The sequence below is a fragment of the Sinocyclocheilus rhinocerous genome, unplaced genomic scaffold (assembly GCF_001515625.1).
Source record: "Sinocyclocheilus rhinocerous isolate Xijiao unplaced genomic scaffold, SAMN03320098_v1.1 scaffold444, whole genome shotgun sequence".
Classification (NCBI taxonomy): Eukaryota; Metazoa; Chordata; class Actinopteri; order Cypriniformes; family Cyprinidae; genus Sinocyclocheilus; species Sinocyclocheilus rhinocerous.
In genome coordinates this window covers 1,180,790-1,198,907 of record NW_015645540.1, presented here as the reverse complement: position 1 = coordinate 1,198,907, position 18,118 = coordinate 1,180,790, and the positions used below count along the sequence as shown (strand labels likewise).

The 18,118-nt window shown below is 40.1% G+C and overlaps 1 protein-coding gene across 3 annotated transcripts in view; it reads right to left on the bottom strand.

Annotated features, from left to right (window-relative positions):
- Nucleotides 1-4,553: 4,553 nt before the first annotated feature.
- acin1a (apoptotic chromatin condensation inducer 1a) overlaps nt 4,554-18,118 on the bottom strand; it is a 15,945-nt gene continuing 2,380 nt past the window's right edge. Inside the window, exons 4-19 of one of the 3 annotated variants that reach the window (XM_016510023.1) lie at nt 17,636-17,694; nt 15,520-17,440; nt 14,354-15,420; nt 13,008-13,160; nt 12,750-12,838; nt 10,458-10,518; nt 8,514-8,559; nt 7,876-8,024; nt 7,624-7,764; nt 7,329-7,512; nt 7,017-7,162; nt 6,816-6,923; nt 6,615-6,722; nt 6,188-6,503; nt 5,391-5,491; nt 4,554-5,276 (exon numbers count right to left, since the gene is read on the bottom strand). In XM_016510023.1, the coding sequence (XP_016365509.1) occupies nt 4,989-5,276; nt 5,391-5,491; nt 6,188-6,503; nt 6,615-6,722; nt 6,816-6,923; nt 7,017-7,162; nt 7,329-7,512; nt 7,624-7,764; nt 7,876-8,024; nt 8,514-8,559; nt 10,458-10,518; nt 12,750-12,838; nt 13,008-13,160; nt 14,354-15,420; nt 15,520-17,440; nt 17,636-17,694 (4,937 nt within the window). In that variant the 3' untranslated portion in view covers nt 4,554-4,988. Of the gene's footprint in view, nt 5,277-5,390; nt 5,492-6,187; nt 6,504-6,614; nt 6,723-6,815; nt 6,924-7,016; nt 7,163-7,328; nt 7,513-7,623; nt 7,765-7,875; nt 8,025-8,513; nt 8,560-10,457; nt 10,519-12,749; nt 12,839-13,007; nt 13,161-14,353; nt 17,441-17,635; nt 17,695-18,118 lie in introns of all 3 variants that reach the window. The other 2 variants (XM_016510024.1, XM_016510022.1) reach the window with 2 other exon arrangements.

Below are 18,118 nucleotides of genomic sequence, written 5' to 3'. Positions count from 1 at the left end.
TGCCCTATTTTTACTGGAACATAATATTCCAACTACCTCATCAGTGACAATACAAACACTTCACATATGTTCTGGAAACATTATACATTTTGGCATGAGAGTTTGCATTTTGTTACATGCCGGTACAGAATAAATCTAGATGGGTAATGCTGAGTGTGCTAGAAATGCACATAAAAGAAAAGAGGCACCTGCATTAACATGTTGAGCTATGGAAACACTTAGGGTGTGGTGTGAGCTGAGCAGGATTTTTTTCCCCTGTTGTTCCAGACAAGAGATTGTGGGGGGAAAACAGGTTATAGGAAGTAAAACAATCAACATCTCTAAACTCATAGTGTTGGTTCTTTTCCTCCTTGTTTAAAAGGTAAACACTTCCAAAGTGGGCAGGAAAAGACTCCCCACCAAGGGCTGCTGAATCAGTCTTTTTACCCTCCCCCTGCCTACTGCACCAAACCCAGCTACCCTCACTCTGACCCAGTCACATCCTCCAGGAAACCCCCCTGCTTCAGCTCAGGACAGTAAGAAAGTAATTTCCCTTAACCAGGAAATTAACGTTCTTAGAATTGACAGACAGTTGACCCTGAGAGGTCAAGTAAATATCTACAGCGGATCTAAATATTTATAATTAATTATAACTAGTTATGATTAATTATTCATATTTCCCCATGAGCTGATTCGCTACAACTTTAATGACCAGACTGCCACATCAGAAGCATGAGGTATATGTTCCCCTCCTTGTCTGTCTTTAATATTTCCTTTTTTCTCCTCAGTACTCCCTCAGTTCTCATCAAGTTGAGTTGCGTTAGATTCCTTCGCCCCTCCTCCATCACTAAACCACATATGGTTCTCATATATAAATCCATGTCATCAAAGTCTAACTCAAAGCCAAGGAAACGGAACATGGTGCACAAATGCACGAAAGTTTACATCTTTCTGAATGTGTTCGTAAAATGTCTGAAAAGCAGTGGTTTCCAGCTTTTGTGTCATAAGCAGAAATTCTGCATGAAGAATTCAAGTTTTTACAGCTTGAACCAAGCGGCTTTGGGGGTAGCGAGTGAAAGAAAGGGGGTTAGAAAGAGTTCTGAGATGCCACATCAGAGGGGGGCTTTGAAAAAGGAGACTTGTGGTTAGTTTCTCCAACTGCTGGACACAAAAGGCAGTGTGGTGGGAAGGGGCGGCTGCTGAAGATTGCTTAAAATCTGTTTACACTGCTCATTCATCGGCGGTAACAACAATACTACAGCGAGAATAAGTTACGCCTTCTTTCTTTGCGTGAACGTTTGGGCGGCGTTATGCAAATCTTCTCACATCGTGACGTAGACATGTGGGGTGTGTTAGAACGAGCCGTTTTAGGTAGGTGTGGCTGACTCTTAACTTTTATAAAGAATATCTCTTTGGATTTGAGACTTTAGTCTTTGCAACTTTACAGATCTTCTTTATGCACCAAGAGCTTGTAACACTCCAAAGAGAAAGGAAAAATTGAAATCGCATCATATGACCCCTTTAAGATAAAAGACACAGTTGTAGTTCTCCCTGTATCCCTTAAAGGATTTTTTCAGGTTCATATGAAGTTAAAGGGATAGTTCACCCAAAAATGACAATTCTGTCATTCTGTATGCTGTTATTTTGGAAGTCAATGCTCCTTTTGTCCATACAGTGACTTCTTAGTGGGAGGGGGATGTGCTACATTGAGTTACAACAAACTCAGAATCTTATGAGATTTGTGAACGTCAATGGACGGGAAGACTATTAGTGAATACAGTCCTTGGAGCTTGATAGATGGGGTTTTTAAATGTTGTCATATGAAAAAAGAGAGAAAACGTTCCTCAGCTTAAAAAAATGCATTCATTGACATTAACATGTTTCTATGGATGTCTAGGCAGCAATGTTTTTTTTTTTTTAAAGTTACTTATTGATTTGATCATACTAGTCACATGTTAAAGACGTGTAAGTGTTGAGGATATACTCTAAAAAGTACTGTAGCATTTATCCCAGTTCCACTGACCTCCATTGTAAACACTACTGTAAACACAATTTTTTTTGCTTGTTTTTATAAAGTGAGAGACAAGCCAAAGTAATTCTGTGGTAATAGACTGTATGCCACAGATGAACCTGGAATATTCTTTGAAGATATGTTCCCATGTGCCCTTTATATGTGGTTTGTGAATTACCATACATTGGCTGCAATGATAAACAAACCAACTTCTGAAGAACTTTTATTTTGGACAAAAAAGTGACAGACTCTCTTCTGAAAAGAATGATGCAACAAGTGCTGCCTAATCCCAGAGTCTCCGATCTGTCTGACACACACAAACACACACACATGAGCTCACTGCAAAAATGAACTCTTTTTTTCATCAAGAACTGCAACAGAGTCGAGTCCTTCCTCTGATAGAATCTAGTGTCCGAGCTTCTGAGAAGGAACTGTGGGTCACAGAAGCGGTGCTGGGTTGGGCTGTGTGTGGGCACAGTAGGGTCGACCCAGTTCAGCTGCCCTATGCAGAGCGTGTTGCATCAGGCCGGAAAAATGCTCCACTCAGCCACCAGGGCACTAATTACAGAGGACCTATGCTGAGCTCGACAGGAAGGACGTCAAAGACCAAGCATGGGGATGGAGGGAACGAGGCAAGAGAGAGAAAAGGAGAGAGAGAAGGTAGAAAAAGCAGTGGAGTGAGGAAGAGGGCCCTTAACAGCTAGTAATGCTGTAAAAATAGAAGGGTGGGAGTTGAGACGCAGACAGGGTGTGAACATTTTCTGAGGCATTATATTTACCTTCTCATGTGCATTACGTAACCAGCCAACAATAGGTTTCAGAGATAATGAGTCTGGAACTGTTACAAATAACCTTCCTCTTCACACAACCAATCATGAGCTGCACATGGAACAGTGTGTGGAACACAATCTGCCTATACAGATCTGCAGAAAAGATATTAGTAAGGTTTTGTTGCTTAAAATTGAATGAGATAAAGGAGCTGCTTTTTTAACCTTCATCCCGACTAAAAGGGCAGTCTGAGAGACAGAAGCATGTGACTTGTAAATAAAGATTTGTGGAAAGTCTGCCTCCTTGTGGCATGTGAACAATACTGCTTTAGACTCCTGCCAGGCAGTAGAAAAAAAAATCAAATGGTAAATCTTTACAATAAAATTCATTTTGTTAACTGTATTGGTATTTACTTTACAGTTAAAAGGTTTGGGGTCAGTATAAATTCTTTAAAAAAAAAAAACTTATTCAGCAAGGATGCATTAAATTGATCAAAAGTAACTGCAAACACTTACATTTTTACAATACATTTCTATATATTATTTTGAAATTTCCTAATAAAGGATACCAGCAAAAAAAAAAAAAAATCCACAAAAATATTAAGCAGCAGAAATGTTTTCAACTGATGATAAATCTTTCTTGACCAGCAAATCTGCATATTAGATTGGCTTCTGAAGGATGATGTGATTGAAAATATAGTTTTGCCATTATGGGAATAAATTACATTTTAAAATATATTAAATTATAAGTCAGTTATCAAATTTTAATATTTCACAACATTACCGTTTTATTTTATTTTTTGACCAAATAAAATGCAGCCTTGGTGAGTATAAGAGACTTCTTTCAAAAACAAAATATTACTGGCCTCAAACTAGAGTATAAAAAGTATAAATAAATATAGTTCGTAGTATAAATCTAGGTTAATGTTAATTTCTAAATATACCAATACATCAACTTTTGTATAAATTAACACTAAATGTATTACAATGACTTGGCGATGAACAACTTTTTAAATTAACAATCGACGTTCATAGAAGTATAAAATAATAATTGTAAGTTTATACCTAATGCAATAATGCTAAACAACATTGTAAAAAGTTACTAAATTGTAATACTAAATACAACCATTATATGGTTGAACAGTCGTGAACGAATCTAGACTTCTAGACAGAAACAGTAAAATGGTAAAAGGTGAGTTTCCCCACTTCATTTTTGACTAAAATACATTAACAAATAACTACATTAAAATGTATAAATAAATAGAAGTGTTAAAACTGCACAAAGGTACGATTGATTTAAAATAGCAGGTCAAAAACTAGAAGCATCACCAACTTGTTCTGATGTAACCAAGCCTAGCAAATAAAATTCATAGATCTGTTTATGAAATCTGTAAGTTATTTCAGACAAACAGAAATTAAAGTGGCTGAATAAGCTTGAAAATAAAAGTGGGGCAATTGTCAACTGAATCCGTGCATTGGGTACCATCATGTGCGATGCAGACGCAACGTAAACCTGTAACTCCAGTATGACAGTGAAAGTTGATCTCCTACAAGAACCGAGAAAGAACTGGTTTTCAGTTCTTAGATGTAACCTTTTTATTATTTGTACATTCAGCACTTACAGGAGTAAACTAAAAATTTAAAGAAAACAAAATGTCACCTTTTATGCTAAAATAAAAAAAAAACAACAATTTAAAACCAAATGTGAAAAGGTTAAATATGCATCCCATTCTCCATGGCAACAGCAAAAGGGTGGTGAAAAAGAGACAGAAAATAGGGCACCAAAAAAAAAAAAACCTTACAAGGAATGTGAGGAAAACAAGAGGAAAATGCAAAGTAGTGATCAGGACTTAAATCACACCAAAGCCTTTTAGAGCATCACTCTTTCAGTTCTGTGTTGACTACACTGAAGGAGAAAGAGGAGGTCACCAAACCTGGAGGGTGTCTTGCAGTCCAACCCACTTATACCGGAAGTCCATTAACACTGTGGCAGAGAAATGAACACCAGGGGTCTTAAAAGTCCAATCAAGAGACAACGAGATGAGTCTACATGGAGACACAGCACTACTGTGGTCCCAGTGTGTGTGATTGCACCCATGTGTCTTTACGCAGAGAGTGTGTGAATGTGTGTGTTTTTATAAAGTCTGAGTTGGTCCTCAGGAAGGTAGGCATAGAGCTGTTACAGGACATACAGGAACAGGGGTCACAAAGTGGACAGTTCCAGACTTCCCTTAGCGTCGTCGTTCTCTGGGTGGAGGGTCGCTGTGGCTTCGTGACCTCCTGCTCCCGCTTGCACTGTTTACACCAGGCCTACGGTAGCCCTCCTTCCGTTTATCCCCCTCTCGCTCCCTTTCTCGACCTCTGTCTCGGTCTCTCTCACCTTCCCCTCCGGTGGGCCCGCTAGTCTTCATCCTCTCTCGCCGCTCCTCCTCACGTTTCTTATCCTCTTCTTCCATCTCTTTCCTCCTCTTCTCTCTTTCCCTCATGCGCTCAGCACGAGCTGCTGCCCTCTGTGCTGCCTGCAATGCAAAGTGTGATGGGTAATGAGCACTGGCATAACATCATATAAATTAAAAACATTTTTCCTTAGCAAACACCGCTAATAAGTAACTGAAACGTGCAAAGACACATACCTGCTCCTCAGTGAGGGGGAGCCAGTAAATGCACGGAGCCGCTTTGGTTTTGCGGAAGAGGTCATCCAGCAGTTTAGCAGGTGGATCCTCTGGTCCTTTTTCTAAAAAGACACAAAGAAAGTTCACTAATAGTAATGGATTTAAATATATTTATAAAATACATATTTATTTTTAACATTTAAATAGAAATTTAATTAAAAACAAAACAATTTAAATCACTAAAAGTTAGCATTTCTAATGCTAAAAAAATAAATTTTAAATATTTAAATGATACATATTTATATTACTATATATGTATTATACAAACACAAACACACACACACACACAAATAAAAAAAAAGATAAATGTAGATAAAGTAGTATTAAAATAGAATAGAAAGTGCTAGAGTTAGAGAGTCAAATAAAGGTGGAACATGTGTTTTTAGTCGTTTCTTGAAGATGGCTAAGGACTCAGCTGCTCGGATTGAGTTAATCGGATTGTATTAATTGTATATTAATACAAATGTGAAATATAAATAATACATCATTAATGATAATAATAATACATTTATATATTATATGTAAAATTTAAATATGAAATTAAAATATACTATTTAAATATCATCTTAAGTTAAAAAATAATAAATTAAAAATGTATATAATACATTAACATAAAATTTACATATAAATACACATTAACAACCAAATGCTCCTTAAATAAATACCAATAAACGTACACAAATAATAACAACAACAACAACAAATTACTCTACTGCACAAAAGGTGACTGAGGAATTTTACACTTAAATTTTCCTCACCCTTCTTATCGGTTTTCCTCTCTTTGCTCTTCCCTCTTTCCTTGCGTCGCCTTTCACGATCTCGTGATCGCGATCTTCTGGCCCCAGCTTCCCGCTCCTCTCCAGGTTTGCTGAAGTCTCTGACTTTATCTCTGTCCCATTCCCTTTCTGCACGTGTTCTCTCCCTCCTTTCCATTTCCCTTTCTCGTTCTGCCCACTGATCACGCTCTGGTAGGAGAGGAGTGGGTACGGGACGGCCAGGCCCAGCAGCTACCGCCCCACGAGGCTCCTCTGTTGGTTTTTCGCCTGCTGGACCCAAACCCCTGTGGAAGTCCAACTGATGGAATGTACCAGGATTGAGGGAGAATTAGTTTCCATAAAAAAAAAGAAAAAAGAAAACCGAATACGTTCTCATCATTAAACTCAGTAAATTAAATTAAATCCTTACCTCCTCTTGCGTGCAGAAATCAACACTGAGGAACTTAGGGTTACTCTGGGGCCACTTAACCCCATGTAGCGCTGTACGAGTGGCCATTGCCTCTTCTGCACTAGAGTACTGAGGGAAAGCAAAGATAGTGAGAGGATAAGAAAAAGAAATTCACAAAAACAAAAAACTAAAGATCCAGAGGGATGCAGGGAGGAGACTTACTGTGACGTAACAGTGAGATTTAATCTTGTCAATCCAGAAACCTTCCTCCACTACAGTCCCTGTGCGATTCAACAGCTCCTTCAACTGCCCCAGCGTAAACGGCCTCACCTTAAAAACAATACAAAAGAAGCCTGCGGTCACTCAACCTGGGACAATAAATCCCTATGCATGTAGCACACACACATACACACACACACATACCAGGTTGCAGACATGGACAATGTTAGACAGCTTTCCACGAGGAGGAGAGGGTTGTTTGGCTGTGCGGACTGGGTCATCGATGGTGATACTCACACCCGACTTCTGCTGGCTAATGGAACGCCGAATCAGTGTGTCACTGGGAGTGACTAAGCAGGAAACAAAATAGGAGAAAGGGGTAAGGGAGACTAAAAACAGACTCTGCTTCTATGGAACGCAATGTCAGACTTTTCTATGTAAAACTTCCATAAATTTCACACTACTGCGCACACACACAAAAAAATTATAATTGAATCTTCCTTTTGTAATTCTCACCTGTCTTCATTTCAACGTCTCGCCCAGGGGATGACGGCTCCGTCTCCATGGAAACCTGAATGGAGCTTTCCATCTTTTCCTCCTGGCTAAGCCTATCCTGCCCTTCACTTCTTTCTTCCTCATCCTCATGTTCACTTCTTTTAGATTCTTTCTGTCCATTCTCTTGTGTGTCAGAGGGCACAACCTGTTCAGATGGTGGTGGGGGGGAGCAATAGATATTTTACCAAAAGATTATTCCAACATATGCAAATAATCAAACACACATCTTTACTTCTAGTAGAGGAAAAACACGCACCTGTGTTACAGTTCGCCTAATTTTCAGGTCTTGGTCGCCCCTCTCTCCTCCTTCCTCCTCCCCAGAGAGATGCATCTCCTCCGGATGCAGGTCTAACACAGCCTCCTGACCCAAAGCAGGCTTGATGTCTGGTATTAAAGACTGTAAAGAATGAAGAATGCATTATGTTACTGTTCATCAGATGAAGGAAGAGGTGGATATTTTTTTAGAATAACAGACATCTCTTTAATTTTTATTTCTTATTTATCTGACCTTCAAAGAGTCTGTGGTGATACTGATGGAGGGTTTCTTGGCAGTGACAGCTGTACTGGAGCCCCATCTTCTTTTCCTGCCAGCGCCAGCACTGCTTGCGGCCTCCGCTTCTCCCTCAGAACTCACCACCCCAGGAGACTGTTTGCTGCCTGAGGGAAGATAGCATATGGCCATCGTCGACATCTTTGATTTTAAAGCTTTATGGATTTCATACTTATCACCATTGTATTATTGAGACTCTGTAAAATAACATATTCAAAAGTTTGCAGGTCAGCAAAAAATATTTAATTGGAAGAAATTAATACTTTTATTCAGCAAGGATGCATTAAATGGTTCAAAAGTTACAGTAAAAGAAAATCTTTTTTTTTTTCTTTTCTATTCATCAAAGAGTTCTAAAAAATTGATGACACAAGTATTAAGCAGCATAACATTTATAATAAGAAATGTTTTTGAACACCAAATCAGCATATTATTAAATGATTTCTGAAATACCATGTGACACTGAAGACTGGAACAATGGCTGCTGAAAATTCAGGTCTAACAAATTATTACACAACCTTATATCTTTTAAACAGTAGTGTATACAGTGAATGATCTCTCCAAATTAATCACTTCAGGGGAAACGTGGAGATACTCACTGCCGAGAGAAATCCTTCGGGCCGAGAAGGTCTTTGGCGTGGTGCTCTGAAAGAGAAAAAACACACCCAAGCCCGGGGAAAAGGTGAGATCGTATATATGGAAAGAAATCACAAGATTCAGAGTGTGGAAAAATGTGTGCGCATGTATGAAGGAGATGAAACTGAATAACAAATAGAGACCAAAAGAAAGTGAGCCTTCAGCAAGGAACTGGGTAAACAGATATGAAAGGAAATCTATTAGGAAAGACCGCCTCTTCAGTAAGAGTGTGTACACACACACAGTGTGCGCATGTTCTTCATGTGTTTAGAAGTTATCTATTTCTATTATGTAATCTATTTCTGCTCTGAAGATGCAGTCTTGTCCTCTCCTACACAAAAATACTTTTTAAAAAGGCTTTGCTGCAGTTATCTATCTCACTGAGCAGCCCCTCAGGTTGAAATATCCTTTGAGGCAGTTACTGTAGTGAGGAATTAAATAAAGAATTGTTTTTACATTAGCTCTGCAGTGGCCTAATGTATAAATATACATCTACTCTTTATCCAGTAGACAATAGTTCCATTTTAGGGTTACCATGGAGTCTTGGCAAATATTAGTATTGTCTAGGCAAAACATTTAAAGTAGAAAATGGAGAATGACTACTTATTTCCCGGTACCATTGACACATGTTCTTCACTCGGTTGGGAATGGCCCAATCGCACGTCTGCATGTACTGTATCTAGGCAACAACAGTCCAATCAAAGAAGGATGGGAAGTTTGGGCAGAGATCTGAGAGCAGGCTGGCAGAAGAACTCTTATGTAGAACAATGTGGGTGGAGTTTGAGAGGCTCTGAGTGTCTTTTTTGAAGTCCATCGTATTGGCATGAAATCGGAACGTGGGAGGAGTCTTTCAAACAAACTGCTGAGAAACCTTTCAGAAGACTGAGTCGGTTTTATTTGTGAAGATGTCCATGTTACGAGGAAGACTGCACAAGGTTTCTGTCTGTTCAGGTTGAATGATGCAGTTTCAGTCAAGCAGCCACAAAACAATGAAACAGATCAAGTCCATTTTCAAACTATCAGTTATAGTCCACAGAAAAATGAGAAAGCAGTAAAATCCAGCACATCCAGTTGTTGTGCTAAAGTGCATGATATCAGAGTTCAAAATGTCCTTAGGAGTTAAGACAACACATCATGGTTTTTCCACAGGATAAAAAAATAAACTAGTCCCATGATATAGCAAACAACTGGGACAGTCGCTGGAAAATGTCTCCATTAAAGCCAAAAAAGTCACACTGAACAGTTCTGAAGATGTCCATTTATTTGCTTACGGTTTCTGGCAATCTCATTTCCACCCTTGCTGCCATCTTGAGCCAAACTGACACAGGCTCATGAGACACTCAGCAAAACGTCACACCCATATTACTCAGCCTTTCATTAGCAGTCCAATCAACAGGTGCTTCCAGCCAACGCCATTGAGGAAACGTGGCCATTGTTGCCTGGTGTGTTGCACTGCAGAGCAGACTCAAGGGCCTATCAGGTAAAGCCATGACGCTTGGAGACAGTGGAACAGATGCTGTAGTAGAAGTAGTAGTTGTATGCAGGTACCAATAAGGGCAATGGAAGAGGCATGAGCACCTTTACAACAAAGCAATCAAGGGGGTTTTAAACATTAGCCAAAGTGAGAGAGTGCCCCCTGCTGCTTCTGTCTAGGACAGCTTCAGCAAAGGTTCACACAACATCATCTGTGACCACAAAAAAGGGCAAATTATACATAGAGCTGCTAAATTAGCTTATGTACAAGTGAACATAATTAGTAATGACTGTATGTACCTGTAATAACAATGCATTTGTATTGAAAAATAAAGGGGAAAGGAGACAGCAATTTATAAAACCTATCCCTTAATGTGGGGGATAACTGGCGACTGGTAGAGTTGGGTAAGCCCAGCACTCCTCTGTGCTCTTACCTCCTCACTGCTCTCTGGAACCTTCTCAGGCTCCGCCATGACAGCCTCCTTCACCTCACTACTGATAAAGACAGGGGCAAAGAGAAAAGGGGGAAAAAAGAGGGGAGTATGTAAAAAATAATAAGTCTCAATTTGCTATAGTCACAGTAAAAGCCTCAAGTTTTTTTTTTTTAAAGAATTTACAGGGATATAAAGTTATCATTTACTCGCCCTCAACTGATATTAGGCAAAATAAGAGTCTCAGTCTCTATTCACTTTCATTGTATGGAAAAAAAAAAAAATGCAATGAAAGTGCTTGTGACTGAGATTAATATTCTGCCTAACATCTCATCCTCTTTTCCATGTAAGAAAAAAAGTCATATAGATTGAAACAACATGAATGTGAATAAATAATGACTATAAACAACCCATATATTTTAGGCAATTTATAGAAATCCTGGCCAGGACGTGTCTGAGGGAAAAGATAGGACCTATGGTCAGCCTATTGAAATGACACTTTTAAATGAACACTACTAATCTAGTCAACCAGAATCAGTCAACTCCATATGGGAAAAAAATAACAATTTATGACAACTTACAACGAACAGTGTATCCTGAAATGCACACAGATCCCTACAATATCCACTACCTCCAAAACAGAGACTGATCAATCATCTCTACAAACACCAGCAACAATTGCAGGTATCCTTTTACAAAAAACAGTTCCAGAAAAAAAAAAAAAAAATTCTGTGCTGTATCTATAACCTTGCGAATGCAGTTTCACATTGACATCCAAATTAAAGCTCCAGGCTACATGTCGACTAAATGCAGCGCTCATCCCGCAGAGTGGAGTGACACGCGTGGCGAAGCGTTACTGTTTGTTTTTATTCTCTTTTAGATCGTTCAAATGGCCGACAAAAGAAGCAAAATACGTGCGCCCTGATACTAACACATCACTAGCACATAAAGAGACATGATAAAAACCGTTACGCCGCATTGTGGAATGCGAGTACATGAGTGTAGCGCCGAGCATAATCTCTTTCCTCCCCGTCGAGCAGCATAATGCACAATGAGATCAAGCACCTATAAGCGATTGTCTAATGACTACAAAAGGACGGGACTTCGCGAATTCATTGAACACCACTCGCCCAAAGCTAACGGGCCACCCTGAGCCCCGTGTTATTGGTCAAACGCGTAGTACATCCATGTTAGATGAGAGAAAGAGAGGTGCGCGACTCACTTCGGCAGGACCCCATTATCACCGGCTGAGAGGCAGCCGCACTGATTGCCTGTTCTTAATCCACACGAATTCAATAACACGCTCTTGAAACGAGCTACATGCCGTTTTGGGGAGGAACTAAAAAGCTAGCGACGCCACTAACTTATCTACGTTAGTAGCGCAATAGTAACTGTTTAAAACAGTGAATCTTTAAGCCGTGTTGTTGTGTTATATCGTATTGGAAAGTCCGATTCGTTTTAAGTGAATCGGTTTGATCGAGCTGTTCAAAATGATTCCCAGATTCATTTGATTTCATTATATCTTCAGTTTCGACGCAAATTATACAAGATAGATAAATAAATATATAAAATAAAAGAATGTATGTTTGCTGGTTTCATCCCTTCTTTATTTGTCCGTAAATGCAGGCGTTTCTGAGGGCTAAAATTATGTCTCATACATTTAATATCTGAAGCAGGAGAACAGACACAGCCATATGCAAATCAATCAAAGCAGCTTACAACCAAAAATACATTTATAACCTCTATTTTGGCAACATACAGAACTGCGATGACAGCAATTACAATTCCATCTCATTTTGCATTACCTCACATGGCTATTTAGATTATTTAAACGTGATGCATGTAACTGTAAAATTCTTTCTCCTACCTCAGTTTAATGTGCAAAGATATAAGTAAAATATTTGTAGCATCGACAGCATTAACACAGGTTCTTTGATGTTTCAACATTGCTGTTAGTTTTTGTATTAAAAAAACTAATTATTGCATATTGCTGGTACACTAGCTCAAACTGGTGTCCTTGGCAGTACAGAACAATAATTCCAAATGACAGGATACAATTTGTTTCCTGGGTCCAATAAATAGACTATACAGGGACTCAAGCAGCCAAAACTTTTCACTAATTTTACATGAAGACCTTAAATCTGTCAATCAAATTCTTTCATCTTAACCCACTTCATAATCACCATATTTTATCTCTGCTTGGATATCCATCCCCTTTTAACTGCATTAGTAATGTTTTCATTCAACCCATGATTTCTGGTGTACAAATATAATCAAAGTAGATTGTAGACAGACCTGGTAGTGTCTTTGTTAGTGTCATCTTCGTCAATATCGTCCTTTCTTCCCCTCGTTTCCTTCTCATCTTGTAGTTCAAGGCAGGGTTTCTAAAATATATAGAAAAAGTAGAGTATATAAAAAGGTTTGTCCAGTGTCTTGCACAGACTGAGCCTATCGAATGGCAATCAAAGTAGCACAAGATAATTGTTACTCTGACTAGACATAGGGTGTTAGAACCAAATTCATTTTGATTTTAAAATTTGGCTGCTTGCTAACCTTGGTTTGGATGACATCCTCATTGCCCAGGTCTTTTTCTTCCTGCTCTGTGAAGACTCGTTTTTTGCGTTGGGCGGTTGGAGGCTTTTCAGCCACAGTTTGACCAACTTTTTCCGTGGGCTGAGATGAAGAATCTTTCTGGACCTCTTTAGACTGAGGAAAATAGAAAATAGGGCTGCATGATTATGACAAAAATCATAATTGTCGATTATTCCTTTGAAATTGCAGTTGCGATTATTAATTACGATTATCACAATTTACATTGAATGATTTTTATACCATTGTTTGATGCAACTGCATGCCGTATTTTTATATGAAAATAAACAAGCTGAAAGCACTCTAACTGAAAAACTTTTAGTGCTTTTCTATAGTATTAAGCCTCAAATGTCAAATATACATCGGATTGGTTTCTTCTTTAAATTATATTTTTAAAAAAAGTAAAAATATGAATGGTATTATAATATTATACTAAAACTAAAACAATGGAAAAACCTTTAAGATAACATGTAGAAAGAAAAAAAACATATCTTAAGCGTGCAGAATAACATAAGTGGACTTTGAACGATTAATTGCCGCTTTGAACGATTACGTAATTGTGGCATCCATAATTGTAATTGCAATTAGAAATTCGATTAATTGTGCAGCCCTAATAGAAAGTAAACTTAAGATATGCTTAAAATTTTGGGCATGTAAAAAAAGCATTTTGCATGTATAACAGTATGCAGTTCAAGAAAAAAAAAAGTGAATTATAAACAATTGGTGAAATTATATAAAAATGAAAGCCTATATCAACTCTTTCCTTGATTTGAATAAAAAGGACAGTTTCATGCTTATAATGCAAGTCTATGGGGCACCACGCCCCAAATTGGACCCACAGATTAAAAGTGGATATTTGTTTTTATGCATTGTGATAATAGAACCTGAAACATTCCTTTTAATGTTTTACCCACCATTGTAGTGCTTCAGTTTAGAATTCAGTTTCAGAAGTTTATGGTCTTGCAAAATGAACAAAAAGCTAAACGTTTGATGTAATTTACACATGCAGAAGAAAACGAGACACAAGAAAAATAATGCCAAGGTTTGAAAGGTGTCATGAAATAGGAAAAAAATCTTAATAGCTCAGGCAATCAATATTAATTTAGTTTATGCTCCTGTATGCTAGCTCTCTAATGCTAATGTCCTTCTGCCATTTATTTCACGACTGACGCCATTTTTGAGGAGCATAAAATTATAGATGAATTCTGACACTTGATTACAATGCTCATGAACAATGTCTCCAAAGTGTTTAAAGAGAGCAAGAGCGAGCAAGCCTAAAGGAAAAGATGAGAAACCTTTGAACCACTCACCTTCCTACCATCTGAAGTGGAATGACTTTTCTCCTCCTCTGATGATGATGATGAACTGGAGGAGCGTGAGGAGGATGAAGACCCAGAATCTGAGTTGGATGAAGAGGAATCGCTGGAGGATGATGACTTTCTTTTTTTCTTCTCCACCTCTTTCTTTTCCCTTTCCCTTCCTCTTTTCTTCTCCTCTGGAGGAGGTAAAGGAGATTTCTCCTCATCCTCAACTCTTCTGAGAGTCTTATGTTTAGTGTCTTTGCTTGCCTCACTATCCTCTGACGTCTCCATCTTCGCTTCCACTTGTTGTGCATGTTGTTGGGCAGACACCTTGGGGGTTTTGCTCTCAAGCTCATGAGGTGCTGAAACAAAGACTGATGTTTGATGGACCTGAGCGGCATCTTTTTCCTCAGGCTTAGATGTTAATGGAATTGACGGGGCTTGTGGCATCGGGCTATCTGAGAAACTACGAGGTCTCTTCAGCACAGAAGTCGGAGAGGATGGGAGAGCGGTTGTCAGAGGGGCATCTCTAAGGAAGCGGGACTTCTTAGAAGAAGATTGAGGAGACAGTTTTGTTGCAGCTATGGGTGACTGCTGTAGGACAGGCTCTGTAGATCGAGCATCTTTGCCAGTGCTCTGAGGTTCACCAGTCTCACTCTCGTCGGGCTTCTCCGTTGGACTTTCCAGAGAAGCAGCATGAGGCGTTGGATAGGAGAGACCACCGATATCACGACCACGCTTCCACAGAGGAAGACGACTTTCTCTTTCTTTCTCACGTTCCTCCTCTTTTTCAGGTTTCGAAGCCTTTTCTTTTTCCTCCTGGACTCTTTTTTGCTCCAAAAGTCTTTCCCTTTCCTCCAAAGCTCTCTGCTGCTCTTCTTTTAAAGCCCTCTCCTGCTCCTCTCTCTCTCTTTCTAAAGCTCGCTCTCGCTCCCGCTCCTCCTCTGCTTTCCTATGTGCTTCTCTCTCAAGCTCAAGAGCTTGTTCTTTCTGCAACTGTTCTTCTTCCAAAGCTTTCTTTTTCTCAATTCTTTCTCGCTCTTGCCTCTTGCGTTCCAGAGCAGCTTCTCTTTCATGTCTTTCTCTTTCCAAAGCCCTCTCTTTCTCCAGCCTTTCCTGTTCTTTGGCCCTCTCCATTTCTTGTCTCTCTTTCTCCAAAGCAGCTTCTCTTTCATGTCTTTCTCTTTCCAAAGCCCTCTCTTTCTCCAGCCTTTCCTGTTCTTTGGCCCTCTCCATTTCTTGTCTCTCTTTCTCCAAAGCAGCTTCTCTTTCATGTCTTTCTCTTTCCAAAGCCCTCTCTTTCTCCAGCCTTTCCTGTTCTTTGGCCCTCTCCATTTCTTGTCTCTCTTTCTCCAAAGCAGCTTCTCTTTCATGTCTTTCTCTTTCCAAAGCCCTCTCTTTCTCCAGCCTTTCCTGTTCTTTGGCCCTCTCCATTTCTTGTCTCTCTTTCTCCAAAGCAGCTTCTCTTTCCAGTCTCTCCCTCTCTAGAGCTTGTTCTTTTTTCTGCCTCTCTTGTTCCTGCCTTTCCTTCTCAAGCTGCTCTCTTTCCAATCTCTCCCTCTCTAAAGCTTGTTCTCGTTCTTGTCTTTCCTTCTCAAGCCGCTCTCTTTCCAATCGCTCCCTCTCTAAAGCTTGTTGTCGTTCTTGTCTTTCCTTTTCAAGCCGCTCTCTTTCCAATCTCTCCCTCTCTAGAGCTTGTTCTCTTTCTAGTCTTTCCTTCTCAAGTCGCTCTCTCTCCAATCGCTCCCTCTCTAGAGCTTGTTCTCGTTCTTGTCTTTCTTTCTCAAGTCTTTCTTTCTCGAGTCTCTCCCTCTCTAGAGCTTGTTCTCGTTCTTGTCTTTCTTTCTCGAGTCTCTCTCTCTCTAAGGCTTGTTCTCGTTCTTGTCTTTCTTTCTCCAGCCTCTCTCGCTCCAATCTCTCCCGCTCTAAAGCTTCCTGCCTCTCTCTCTCCAGTCTCTCCTTATCTTGCCTCTCTCGTTCCAGAGCTTGTTCTCTCTCGAATCGTACTCGCTCTCTTTCCAACGCTTGTTCTCTTTCAAGCTTCTCTTTCTCTTCCCTCTCCTGCTGTAAGGCCTTTTCTTTCTCTTCCCTTTCTCGCTGTAAAGCCCTCTCCCGTTTCAGAGCTTCTTCTCGCTCCTGTCTTTCCCGCTCCAAAACTCGTGCTCGCTCTTTTTCCAATGCCTTCTCCTTTTCTAGGGCTTTCAGCCTCCCTTGTTCTCGTTGTCTTTCCCTCTTTTTGTTTTCTTGCTCCCATAAAAGATCATCCTGCTTCATGCCATCACTCTCTTCCACCATCGCTGTCCTAACGACACCAACACCTTGGTTTGAGATCACTGAACTAGGGTATGACAAAACTGAAGCTGCATTAGCTGTGTGCGTAATTGCAGACACAACCCCCTCATGGTGGCTTCTCTGTCCGTCCATTACCTCCCTATCACGCTTTCCTGCACCAGAGAAAGCTCCCTCAGACGCCATCTTGCGTGCCAGTAAGGTCAGTGGGCCTGGTCTGCGTTCTGTGGAGTCGCCTGCTGGTTCAGGGCTACTGCTACGACTGTCACTACTTGAACTACCAGAGCTCGAAGAACTAGATATGCGCTGCCTAGACGGGGGCTCTCCAGGACTAGGTGGGCTCTGTTTAGGTGTGTCTGGGAGTGGAAAAGAGAGTTCAGGAGGAGGGGATGGAGGAGGAGTGGGCTGTCTGAGCTGCTGTGAAAGTAAAGGTATGTGTTGGGGGGGCGGCTGCTGCTGTTGCTGCGAGCTACCAGATCTTTCCCTCACCGGTTGGCTTTTTGGAGGCTGTGCTCGACGACTCCGTTGAGCATTGGCGTTCCACTCCTCCTCATCGTCATCATTGTCATCCCCGCCTTCACTGTCATCATCACTCTCAGCCGGTTCATGGCTTGAAGTTGGTCCTCTTTCACCAACAACCCGCACAGATAAAGAGGCTATTGCGCCAGGCTGGGCAGGTGCGAGGGGGGACGGCTGCCCAGGGGTTTCTTTTTCTGCGAGCTCATCACTCTCACTCCCAGTCACCCCAAATCCCCCAGCCACTACTGTACCTCCTTTGTGTTGGTCAACTAAGGAGGGAGCAACATCCTGGTGGAAATATGTGTTGGACACAGAAGGTAAGTTCAGGACCCAAAAGGTATTTTTCTTATCCAAAGTAAACACAATCAGGAGAACATTTAACCGTACCTTGCATAACTAAAAATGAAATAGACATTTTGTAAGAATTGGTGGCCCAGCCCAGAACAAACACTGTAGCAGCAGGGGATTGATAATATTTCTAACCTGGTTAGGGGCAGCACAAATACTGTCATTGGCCTCTGTGTGGTCTTCATGGTCTGTTCCTTAAAAAGAAAAACAAATAAATAAATAAAAATAAACCATAACAACAGACATGTTTACAGACTAAACAGCGCTTTAATTTAAAATGTTAGTATTTCATCATTAAAAATAGGATATTTTTGTACATATGTATTTTGTATATACACACATATGTATATACATATTATCAATGTAAGTACAAAGAGAACTATCTTTTTAAAATTAATGTGTAATTTTAACAACTAAAATTGTTATAAAAAACTTCATAATTCCCATCTTTTCAATCAATCCTTTTCATAGTACACTGATTTTAATGGCCTCTGGAAAACCAAATACTGTAATTCAGTATAGAGTAAACTTATAGGACAGGGCTGCCCAAACTCGGTCCTGGAGGGTCGGTGTCCTGCAGAGTTCAGCTCCAACTTGCCTCAACACACCTGCTGGTAA